Source organism: Somniosus microcephalus, chromosome 24, assembly GCF_052327205.1.
Source record: "Somniosus microcephalus isolate GS21.2 chromosome 24, FLI_Smic_1.0, whole genome shotgun sequence".
In the NCBI taxonomy this organism is placed as follows: Eukaryota; Metazoa; Chordata; class Chondrichthyes; order Squaliformes; family Somniosidae; genus Somniosus; species Somniosus microcephalus.
The window spans coordinates 9174010-9186375 of NC_141010.1; the positions used below are offsets into that span (position 1 = coordinate 9174010).

At 43.0% G+C, this 12366-nt stretch overlaps 1 protein-coding gene across 1 annotated transcript in view; it reads left to right on the forward strand.

Moving 5' to 3' along the window:
• LOC147101028 (rho GTPase-activating protein 23-like) overlaps window positions 1-12366 on the forward strand; it is a 248723-nt gene that overhangs the window by 203427 nt on the left and 32930 nt on the right. Inside the window, exons 16-21 of the mRNA XM_085966192.1 lie at window positions 1372-1496; window positions 2814-2969; window positions 3350-3428; window positions 4929-5002; window positions 6640-6729; window positions 7843-7968. Of these exons, the coding sequence (XP_085822318.1) occupies window positions 1372-1496; window positions 2814-2969; window positions 3350-3428; window positions 4929-5002; window positions 6640-6729; window positions 7843-7968 (650 nt within the window). The remainder of the gene's footprint in view (window positions 1-1371; window positions 1497-2813; window positions 2970-3349; window positions 3429-4928; window positions 5003-6639; window positions 6730-7842; window positions 7969-12366) is intronic.

The following is a 12366-nucleotide window of genomic DNA, read 5'->3' on the forward strand; positions in this document are numbered from 1 at the left end:
ATAAATGTATAAATCCTTCATTCTGCAATGATTTTAAGTAAAATCTGGGCAAGAAAATATGTAACTGAGCCTGTGGAATACATTAATTTGTTTACGTCCTTTAGTTCCGGAAATTATTATTTTTTAAACCGAGAACGGATGACCTTGTTTAGTAGTAGGGATGCCACCAGTCCGGTTTAAGACTGGACAGTCCAGTTCTTTTAGTAGGTTGTCCAGAAATCTGAAAAATGTTAACTGGATTTCAAAAGTCTGTTTGTAATTCTCTCCCCCCTCGCCCCTCAGCTGCTGTGTGTTACGATGCAGAAGCATTAGCTATTAAATTTTAGGTGAATTTTCATAATTCAAAACGGCTGAGAGATGCACGAACCCCACCCTTCAGGAGCTGCTGCCTCGTCCGTTTTTGTGCTTTCTAGTCATGTGTGCTGCTGGGAAACCGCCCTGAGCTAACCGTTTGGGCGCAATCCCCATCGTGGAATGCGGTGCAGTCTGTCCTTTATGTTACCCGTGCGAGTTTGCCTATGCCAAAGGCAACTACAACTCCATTTTTGCTTGTCTTGCAAAATTAAGGCTCTTGTCTTTTACTGTATAATAGAAAAGAACTTGGGGAAAAAAAGTTAGCAATTCTGCTGAAAATAGCAATTAGAAGAAATCTTCTCATTGTGTTTATGATTTGCTAACATGTTGCAACCAGAAGAAATCTTTCCTCATCCTCCCTCCTTTCCAATATATGGAATCGCAAGTGTGAACCAGCATTCTATATATCGTCATATAGCAGGCTGTGCCACAGTGTAGACTGCTTTCGTTTTTAAAATGATGACATTAATTCTATTTAATATGAGAATTTAACTACAAAAGGAAAGTCATTGTGGCAATTGCTAATTGAGTTATCCTTGAAATGTGCAACCCCGTGATGAGCAAAGGCAATCCAATAGTATTCAGAGGGATTATAAAGAAAAAAGACATTTCCCAAGGCACACGTAGCTGGTTAAAGAGAGTTGTGATACTGCACTTGGCCTAACTCCATAGTAACTAATCTCTTCACATCAGTAGATTCGAGTGACTGAAGTTTAAATGTCTTAATGGGTTATACAGCTTGCATGATGCTATGGAACAAGAGTACAAGTCACACTTGGAAGGGTAGAGGGGTTTAAAACTATTTATGCTTGATGGTAAAATTGTTCAAGACTTAAAATGTTTTTTAAAAGCACTTCAACTGTGTGCTAAGGATCAGGAAAGAGAGGACATTGTTCTCTTGTGCAAATACTGACTGAACCTCCCCCATAAAAAACATAAATAAAAAAAGTATCTGGGGTGTTTTTTTTCTTGATAAAGTGGCGGATAACCTTTTTGGCTGCCTGTTTCGTTTTCCAGATGAAAGTAGCCCGCCTAAGGACAAGAGCTCGTGGTTAAACATAAGGAAGAAAACGAAGAAACCAGTTCTTGGAGCAGCTTTTGGTGTTCGCCTAGAGGAGTGTCAGCCTGGTGTAAATAACAAGGTATTGGTTGTGTGTTCTTTCCATTACTAGGCTGAAAACGTTCATATATATGCCTTTATATCTTGACACATGCACCTGCTTATTATTTAAATTGGAACTTTATTTTAGCTCTGGAATTCTCTCCCTAAACCTCTCCGCCTCCCTACACCTCTCCTTTAAGATGCTCCTTGAAACCTACCTCTTTGACCAAGCTTCTGATCACCTGTCCTAATAACTCCTTATGTGGCTCAGTATAACGCTCCTGTGAAGCACCTTGGGACCAATGTTCCCTCTAATTTTGTCTGGTGGGGCTGCACGGGCCGTTCAGAGTACCGCGCATGCGGGGTTTTTGTATGGAAAAGCCGGCTGCGCGGGTTCCCTGGAGCACTGCGCGGCCGCAGCTTACAGGGAGCATAGTTTGGGACATTTTACTACGTTAAGGGTGCTATATAAATGCAAGTAGTTGTTGTTTGTTTCACTTTTTTGGTGAAGGAAAATATAGGGCGTGATCTTGCCAGCCCTGGGGAGGCGGGACTGCTGGGAAAATGGCAGAATCTGGGGGCGGGTGCCCATCCCGCCTCCGTGCCATCTTCCCGGGAGGCGGGTAGCATCTCCTGGAGGCGGGAATGGGATTACAGCCACTTAACTGCCTGTTAACAGGTAGTTAATGGGCAGATAAGAGGATTAACCCCATTTTACCCACACAAGTGCGGGCTTCCCGAAGGCTGCGAACCCCGCCAGGATCAGCGAGACGAGCAGGGGGTCGGAGGGGTGCCAAAGTGCGCTGTGAAGGTAAGTGATGGGTGCAAGTGTGGAGAGGTGAGTATGTGAGGTGAGTGGAAAGTGATAGAAAATGTTTACTTACCTTTGTTTCTTCCTGCAGGCTTCAACAGTTGGGGATGCGGAGACTCCCCGCATCTCACCGGCAGAGATGACAGAATGGCTGCTGCATTCTCCGATGCAACAACCATCTAATTTCTGCTCACAAAAGAGGTTTGATGAGTCTTGAAGACAAGAACTTATCAAACTGCAGAGAATGTCAGTGTTTGACAGCTTCACAGAGCTGGCAAACGATGACAATTCATCTGTCAAAAACTGGGCGGGCTTAACAAGGTCAATCAAGGGAAAATAGCATGGGTTGGCCAGAAGTTGATGGAGGTGGGACTAAAACCTGATAAGTGGGAGCCCCGCCTCCAAAAGCTCCCCCATTGGCAAAATCCAGCCCATAGTGTTTCATCTGTTTTATATTTCTGTTTTAGACAGTAAGTTAATTATTGCAGTATCGCGGCCTCGATATGTTGTTCAAATATTGATGTGTGTATGTATTTTTTCTTTCAGTTTATTCCGTTGATAGTAGAGATCTGTTGTAAATTGGTGGAGGAGAAGGGTTTGGAGTACACAGGGATCTACAGGGTACCAGGGAACAATGCCATGGTCTCCAGCCTACAGGAGCAACTCAATAAGGGAACAACTGATTTAAATACCTCAGAAGAAGTAAGCCTCCAATTCTTCTACAAACTTATTACTACCCTTTCTCTCTTTTGCATTTGTGTGAGTCATGGAAGGCCTGTTTTGCAGGAAATTAGCCTTTTGAGTTTTCTGACTGACCCTGTGTGGACAGCTCACCGTTGAGCAGCAGTCTCTAACCACAATCTATAACTATGGCGAACATGAGTCCAAAGCTAGACATAATTTGGCAGTTTTCGGTTAAAAGGCTGTAAGAAACATCAGATTTGACCCAGGCACCCGTGATTCTTTGCCTCGACTCTGTTACAGTTTCCATGGTTCGCGAAAGAATGGTGAACAGTATTTGCGTGGTGTCCTCTCTAATGGCATGTAATGGCTGCTTATATTGACTAATTTTGCCTTTGCAGAAATGGCAGGACCTGAATGTGATTAGCAGTTTGCTTAAACTGTTCTTCCGAAAGCTGCCTGAGCCTCTCTTCACAGATGGTGAGTAAAACATCTTAATAGTTCATTGGCTGCAATTTGAAAACAGTGAATCACTTGTACAATTTTAGAAGTGATTATACTATAGCTACAGCGATAAATGTCCATTTAGGGAAGCTGTGAACTATAATTTTTAAGTATTATAAAATGGTCATTGAGTTTCATGGGAAAAAAAGGGAGGAAAAACTTTCCAGTTATTTGGTGCCTTTTCACATCAAACAGACGTGCCAAAGTGCTTCTTAGACAAAGAATGATTTTGAAGTGTAATGACTGTGATTTAGGCAAAGTAGTCAATTTGTACACTGCAAGGTCCCATAAACAGCAATGTGATGAATTACTAGTTAATCTGGTTGAGGAAGTACCCTTGACCCCTCTTTCCTTGCAAACTACCACCCCATCACCAACCTCCTTTTGCTCTCCAAATCCCTTGAACGTGTTGTCACCCCTCCCAAATTCATAACCATCTTTAATGCAACTCCACGTTTGAACCTTTCTAATTAGATTTACACTCCTGCCACAGCACAGAAACGGCCCAAGTCAAAGTCACAAATGACATCCTCTGTGACTATGGCCGCGGTATACTAGTCCTGCTCGACCTTCTCAACCTGTCTGCAACCTTTGACACAGTTGACCAAACCATCCTCCTCAACGCCTCTCCTCCATTGTCCAGCTGAGTGGGACTACCCTCACCTGGTTTCACTCTTGGGTATCCAGATAATTTCCTGCAATGGCTTCTCTTCCCGCCCCAACACCATTATCTCTGCAGGATCTATCCTTGGGCCCCCCCGCCATCTCTCATCGACAAACTGCCCCTCGGCGACATCATCCAAAGTCAGATTCTACGTACGCTGACGACACCCAACTCTACCTTACCACCACCTCTTTCGACCCCTCCACTGCCTCTGTGTTGTCAGACAGCTTGTTCGACATCCAGCCCTCCAATTAGGCATTAGGAAGACCGAAGCCATCAGGCTGGATTTTGCTGGGTCCCACTCACACAGTGCGGGGGGACCCGGGAGACATTGGGAAACCCGGAAAGTTGGGTTTCCCGGCACGCAGTGGAGTTTTATGACCTCCAACCCATTCGTTCTTGCCTCTGAAAATTCCAGCCATTGTCTTCAGCCACACCACAAGCACCATTCCCTAACCACCGATTCCATTCCCCCACCTGGCCACTGTCTCTGGCTGTACCAGACTGTTTCCAGCCTTGGCGTCCTATTTGACCCTGAGCTGAGCTCCTGACCAAAGACTGATCTACTTCCACCTCCACAATACCGCCTGTCTCCACCCCATCTCAGCTGCTGAAACCCTCATCCATGCTTTTCTTCCCTCCAGCTCGACTATTTCAATGCTCTCCTGGCCGGCCTTCCAACCTCCACCCTCCATAAACTTGAGCTCATCCAAAATTCTGCTTCTAACCCAGATGTGAGGGTGCTACCAGCAGAGCCAAGCTGATAAATAGCTGCAGCTAACTTATGCATTGATGTTTCCTGTATTTTACAGATAAATACAATGATTTCATTGAAGCCAACAGACTGGAGGATGCGGCGGAAAGACTTCAAACATTTAAGAAACTGGTAAATTGTACTAGATTACAGAACTGAACTGTTAACCCCTTGAATATATTCTAACTCTGGATAACTATACCTGCATTTGCAGCTTATAGCAAATTAACATTATAAGAACATAAGAAATAAGAGCAGGAGTTGGCCACATGGCCCCTCGAGCCTGCTCCACCATTCAATAAGATCATGACTGATCATCGATCTCAACTCCATTTTCCTGCCCAATCTCCATATCCCTGGATTCCCCTAGAGTCCAAAAATCTATCTATTTCAGCCTTGAATGTACTCACTCTGGGGCAGAGAATTCCAAAGATTCACAACCCTCTAAGTGAAGAAATTCCTCCTCATCTCAGTCTTAAATGGCCGACCCCTTATCTTGAGACTATGCCCCCTAGTTCTAGACACTCCAGCCAGGGGAAACAACCTCTCAGCATCTACCCTGTCAATCCCCTTCCAGAATCTTGTATGTTTCAATGAGATCACCTCTCATTCTTCTAAACTCCAGAGAGTATCGGCCCATTCTACTCAATCTCCCCTCATAGGACAGCCCCCTCATCCCAGGAGTCAATCTAATGAACCTTTGTTGCACCGCCTCCAAGGCAAGCATATCCTTCCTTAGATAAGGAGACCAAAACTGTGCACAGTACTCCAGGTGTAGTCTCACCAAGGCCCTGTACAATTGTAGCAAGACTTCCTTACTCTTACACTCCAACCCCCTTGCAGTAATGGCCAACATGCCATTTGCCTTCCTTATTGCTTGCTATTATCAACGTCTGTTGGAAATGATTAAAAAATTAAAGCTGACATCCCTTTTAAAGAGCTCTTCCTGCTCCAAATCATTTAAATCGACCCTTAACCTTCTTTGCTCTAAGGAAAACAATTCCAGCTTCTCCAGTCTCCACGTAACTGAATTCCCTCATTTCTGGTACCATTCTGGTAAATCTCTTCTACACCCTCTCCAAAGCCTTGACATCCTTTCTAAAGTGTGGTGCCCAGAATTTGACACAATACTCCAGCTGAAGCCTAACCAGTGATTTATAAAGGTTTACCATCACTTCATTGCTTTTATACTCTACGCCTCTATTTATAAAGCCACGGATCCTGTATGCTTTTTTTTAACAGCTTTATCAACTTGTCCTGCCACCTTTAAAAATTTGTGTATGTGAACTCCCAGGTCTCTCTGTTCCTGCACTCCCTTTAAAATTGTGCCATTTAGTTTATACTGCCTCCCTTCATGTTTCTTTCCAAAATGCATGATTTCACACCTCTGCATTAAATTCCAGCTGCCATGTGTCTGCCCATTTCACCAGTCTGTCTATGTCCTGATGTCTGCTACTATCCTCCTCACTGTTTACTGCAGTTCCAAGCTTTGTGTCATCCCCAAACTTTGAAATTATGCCCTCTATACCCAAGTCCAGGTCATTAATATATACCCAAAAGAGCAGTAGCGCCAGACTTTCCTCCTGAGAAACAGCCGTTCATTACAACTCTCTACTTTCTGTATCTCAGCTTTTGCCTTTACAAGGAGATCGTAGATTGGACAGAAGCACTTATGTTTAATTTTTAGACACAGTTTCTGTTGCATTAGAATTTATAGTAACTGAACATGAATGTGTTCTTGTATAGTAATGAGGCTTGTATTATTTCAGCTTCGGAACTTACCGGAATATTATTTTGAAACCCTGAAGTTCCTCACAGGACACCTGAAGACTGTAGCAGATCACTCTGAAAAGAACAAGGTACCCTGTACTCTTTCAACAGTTTGCCAATTACTAGGGTACCAAACATAACATTGCTGTTTCCACAGTATTTCCTACATATGTGGTAAATTATTAAATCCAACATCAGCAGCTTGCAATGCCAAGCAGTGGTGGGAAAAGAGTTACGAGAGGTGACGGAAGCTGTAGTTAAATGGGTAGTTTGGAGGATGCTTTTTGAAAGAGGAAAAAGACATAGGAAGGTGCAAGTTTTTAGGGCGCGAGCTGTAGAATGGGACCAAGACGGTTAAATATTCTGCCTATGAAGTTGTGACTGAAGCAAGGGGGTGCGAATTACGCCAGAGCTGAAAGAGCGGAGGGTAGGGTTGGAGGAGGTTGCGGAGTTAGGGAGGGGCAAGGCTGTGGAGCAAATTGTAAATGGCACAAGGATTTTGAATCCTGTGCGTTGGGGGGGATCAAATAATTGCTCAGCACAACAGTAGGAAAGCTCAGTCAACGTGTGGGGGGAACCCAGCAGTACGATGCCTCTTCATACATCCACTCAATAGTTAAGAAGGCAGACTCACCATTGCTGCACTTCCAGTGCTTAGCTTCACTGGAAGGGAGCACAAATCGGAGATAGAGCTATAGCAACGTAGCCTCAATTCCCTAACCCATGCTCCTGTTTAGAAAGGCTCCATTTGGGGAGCATAGCCCCATGAGTGAAAAGGAAACATTTCCCAGGCTATGGGGAAAGAGCAGGGGAGTGGGACTGATTAGAAAGCTCTTTCAAAAAGTTGGTACAGGCAAGAAGGGCTGAATAGCCTCTTCCTGTGCTGTTTGATTCTGAGTCCTCCCATAGTGTGCATGTATAAACCTATCTCCTGTCTGTTATTTTCCCCTCACGCTCAGCATCAAGTGTGTACCTTAGGTAGGAGAAAGTTTTAGTAATAAACTTGGTTTTGGGGGTTATGTTTCAGGTATGATATTCACCTGCTCACACTTAAGCTATAATAAACCTTGTAATTATCTATTAATAAAAGTCCAACAGCAAAATGACACTTTTGTAGCTTTGTATTTTTAATATGCCCATGATTCCGCTGAACAGAAACTTGTACTCCAGCTTGACGTTGCGTTTTATTTCCTCCCTCTCAGATGGAACCACGAAATTTGGCATTGGTATTTGGCCCGACCCTTGTCAGGACATCAGAAGACAAAATGATTGACATGGTGACGCACATGCAAGATCGGTACAAAATCATTGAAACCTTAATACAGCATGTAAGTTTAACCTTTTTCCTTATGATTGAATTATATGGATGATATATTGAGGGGAATCAGTGGTGAGGAGGACAGAAATTCATGACTGGATAATCATACCCTGGCTTGTTGACCCAAATGGCCTTTCCCACTCCAGACCACCTTAATGCGGTTATGAGGACTATAGCAGTGTTGTTTTCAAGGCAGTCTGATCTTAGTAGCTTGAGCTACTACATCAGAGTCAGACATTGGCTTGTGACTGCATTAGAAAGGCCCATGTTGCTTATGTACACTAAGCAACTATTTATAGAGCAGTATTCACAGAGGCAGTAGATCATGTATGGCACAGAGGATTTAAAAAGTAGATTATAGTCTATATTTAGGTCCACTTTGAATATATGTTCATAATCAATATTTTGTGATTTCATGATTCCAGCAAAATAAGGGAAAACTCAGGTCCTGTTATAAAGATTTGTTTTCACATTTTTGTATCTTTATTTCCATGCTGATTGGTCTAGTTATAACTAATCTACATCATTGTTAGAACTTTAAACCAGTTCAGTTTCCTGATTAATGAGGGGCGAGTTGGCTAAGGTAGATTGGGAAACTACTTGAAATGGTATGGCGGTAGACGAGCAATGGCTAGCATTTAAAGAATTAATACATAATTTACAACAAATATACATTCCTTTAAGGCACAAAAACCCCACAGGAAAAGTGGTCCAACCGTGGCTAACAAGAGAAGTTAAAGATAGTATTAGATCAAAGGAAGAGGTTTATAATGTTGCCAAGAAGAGTAATAAGCCTGAGGATTGGGAGGATTTTAGAATTCAGCAAAGGAGGACCAAGAAATTGATACGGAAAGAGAAAAAAGAATATGAGAGTAAATTAGCAAGAGACATGCAGATTGTAAACGTTTCTATAGGTATGTAAATAGGAAGAGATTAGTGAAAATAAATGTGGGCCCATTAGAGGCGGAGACAGGAACAATTATAATGGGCAATAAGGAAATGGCAGAGACAAGCACTGAGTGCGAGTCATCAGAGTGCTGTGAGTTTGGGTAAGTGTGAGAGTTCTTTAATTGTTATTTCTCTTTAAATCATTCTTGATAAGATTACTTAAGCAGTTTAAGTAAAGGGGAAAAGTTAAATATTTGGAATTCTGTTGGTTTAAGAAGAGTAAAACAAGGTTACACTGCAGTAGGAGTAAATTGGCACAGCAGGCAGTGGAAACCAGTTTTCTAACCAATCAGCAGGGGTGACTCATTTGGCTGTAAACAAACAAACAGTATAAAAAGACCAGTCCTAGTGCGAGCAAGCACTGAGTGCGAGTCATCAAAGAGTGCTGTGAGTTTGGGTAAGTGTGAGAGAGGGTAAGTGGGGTGTTAGGTGCTCTTTTCAAACTTTAACTCTGTGGGTTGTAGTTAATAAGGCCTTTCTGGCGCAGAGTGACTTTTGGTAAACCATTTAACTGGTGTAACTAGAGGGATTGATTTAATTTAAATTCAATTAATTAAAGGGGATACTAGCATCTAAAATCGGGCAGAGGGTGTCCATAACTAACAATAAAAAATTTAATTAATTACATAGAATGGAGCAGGTGATGTGTTACTGTTGCGAGATGTGGGAGCCGGTGAACCCCATTGAGGCTCACGGTGATTACGTCTGTGACAAGTGTCTGCTGCTACAGCAACTCCAGCTCCGTGTTGATGAGCTGGAGTCTGAGCTTCAGACACTGCGACACATCAGGGAGGGGGAGAAGTACCTGGACTCTGTGTATCAGGAGGTGGTCACACCTATGAAGTTAATTAATTCAGATGTAGCCCATGGTCAGGGACAGGACGGTGTGACTACGAGTGAGGCAGGTACGGGGATCCAGGAAGCAGAGCTGGAGGAGCCGCAGCCCTTGCTCTTGTCCAACAGATTCGAGGTTCTTACTCCCTGTGGGGACAGGAGCAGGGACTGCAAGGAGGATGAGCAACCTGGCCACAGCACCGTGGAACAGGGGGCCATTCAAGAGGGGGGAGTAAATAGAAATGTTGTAGTGGTAGGGGATAGTATTATTAGGGGGATAGATAGAGTTCTCTGCAGCCGAGAGCGAGAGTCCCGAAGGCTGTGTTGCCTACCCGGTGCCAGGGTTAAGGACATCTCCTCTGGGCTGGAAAGAAACTTGCAGTGGGAGGGGGTGGATCCAGTTGTCGTGGTCCATGTTGGTACAAACGACGTAGATAGGACTAGGAAGCCGGTTCTGTTAAAGGAGTATGAGCAGCTAGGGGTCAAATTAAAAAACAGAACCTCAAGGGCCTGAGCCACGAGCGAATTTGGCTAGGACAAATAAAATTAGAGAGTTAAATGCGTGGCTCAAAGACTGGTGTGGGAGAAATGGGTTTTGCTTCCTGGGACACTGGCACCAGTACTGGGGCAGGAGGGAGCTGTTCCGTTGGGACAGGCTTCACTTGGCCAGTGCTGGGACTAGAGTCCTGGCGGATCATATAACTAGGGCTGTAGCGAGGGCTTTAAACTAACTAGTGGGGGGGAGGTTCCTAGAGAGTAAATAATAAAAATGACAACAGAGAAGGTCATAGACTCAGGTAGCAGTGGGGAAATTAAAAACCAGAGCGTGTCAGGAAGGGGCAGAAGGTATGGAGTAAAAGGTAAAGTAATAAAAAGGGCAAAAGCAGGAACTAAGTGTCACAAAACATATTTGAAAGTTCTCTATCTGAATGCACGTAGCATTCGTAACAAAATAGACGAGTTAATGGCACAAATAACTACATATGGGTATGATCTTGTGGCCATTACAGAAACATGTCTGCAGGGTGACAATGCCTGGGAATTAAACATACCAGGTTATTTAATGATCAGGAAGGACAGGCAGGAAGGAAGGGGAGGTGGGGTGGCTATGTTAATAAAGGAAGAAATCACTAATACAGAGAAATGATATTGGATCAAAAGATCAGGATAATGAAACAGTTTGGGTGGAGATAAGGAATAATAAGGGGAAAAAAACACTAGTGGGCGTAGTCTATAGGCCTCCGAACAGTTGCAACTCTGTTGGACGGAGTATCAATCAGGAAATAGTTGAGGCTTGTAATAAGGGAACATCTATAATTATGGGGGATTTTAACTATCATATTAATTGGACAAATCAAATTGGGCAGGGCTGCCTTGAGGATGAGTTCATTGAGTGTATTAGGGATGGGTTTCTTGAGCAGTATGTAACTGAACCGACCAGGGGGCAAGCAACCTTAGATCTGGTCCTGTGTAACGAGACAGGATTAATTAAAAATGTCCTAGTAAAGGATCCCCTTGGAATGAGTGACCATAACATGGTTGAATTCCATATTCAATTAGAGGGTGAGAAGGTTGCATCTCAAACAAGCGTGCTAAGCTTGAATAAAGGAGACTATGAAGGTATGAGAGCGGAATTGAGTAGAGTGGATTGGGAAAATAGATTAAAGGGTAAGACGATACATGATCAGTGGTGTACATTTAAGGAGTTATTTTACAACTTCCAAAAAAAATATATTCCACTGAGAAGAAAAGGGTGTAAAAGAAAAGACAGCCATCCGTGGCTAAGTAAAGAAATTAAGGATAGTATTCGACTAAAAACAAGGGCATATAAGGTAGCCAAATCTAGTGGGAGGATAGAGGATTGGGAAAACTTTAAAAGACAGCAAAAAAATAACAAAAAGATTGATTAAGAAAGGGAAGATAGATTATGAAAGTAAATTAGCAAAAAATATAAAAACAGATAGTAAGAGTTTTTATAGTTATATAAAAAGAAAAAGGGTGGCTAAAGTAAATGTTGGTCCCTTAGAGGATGAGACCGGGAAATTAATGGTGGGAAATATGGAGATGGCAAAAGCACTGAATGAATATTTTGTATCAGTCTTTACAGTAGAGGACACTAAGAATATCCTAACACTGGACAAACAGGGGGCTATAGGGGGGGAGGAGCTAAACACGATCAAAATCACTAAGGAAGTGGTACTCGGTAAAATAATGGGACTCAAGGCGGATAAATCACCTGGACCTGATGGCTTACATCCTAGGATCTTGAGGGAAGTGGCGGTAGGGATTGTGGATGCATTAGTAATAATTTTCCAAAACTCCCTGGACTCGGCAAAGGTCCCGGCAGACTGGAAAACTGCTAATGTAACACCCTTATTTAAAAAGGGCAGTAGACAGAAGGCTGGAAACTATAGACCGGTTAGCCTAACATCTGGTAGGTAAAATTTTGGAGTCCATTATTAAGGAGACAGTAACAGGACATTTGGATAATAATTTAATAGGACAAAGTCAGCATGGTTTTATGAAGGGGAAGTCATGTTTGACAAATTTGCTGGAGTTCTTTGAGGAAGTAACATATAGGGTGGATAAAGGGGAACCAGTGGACGTAGTGTATTTAGACTTCCAA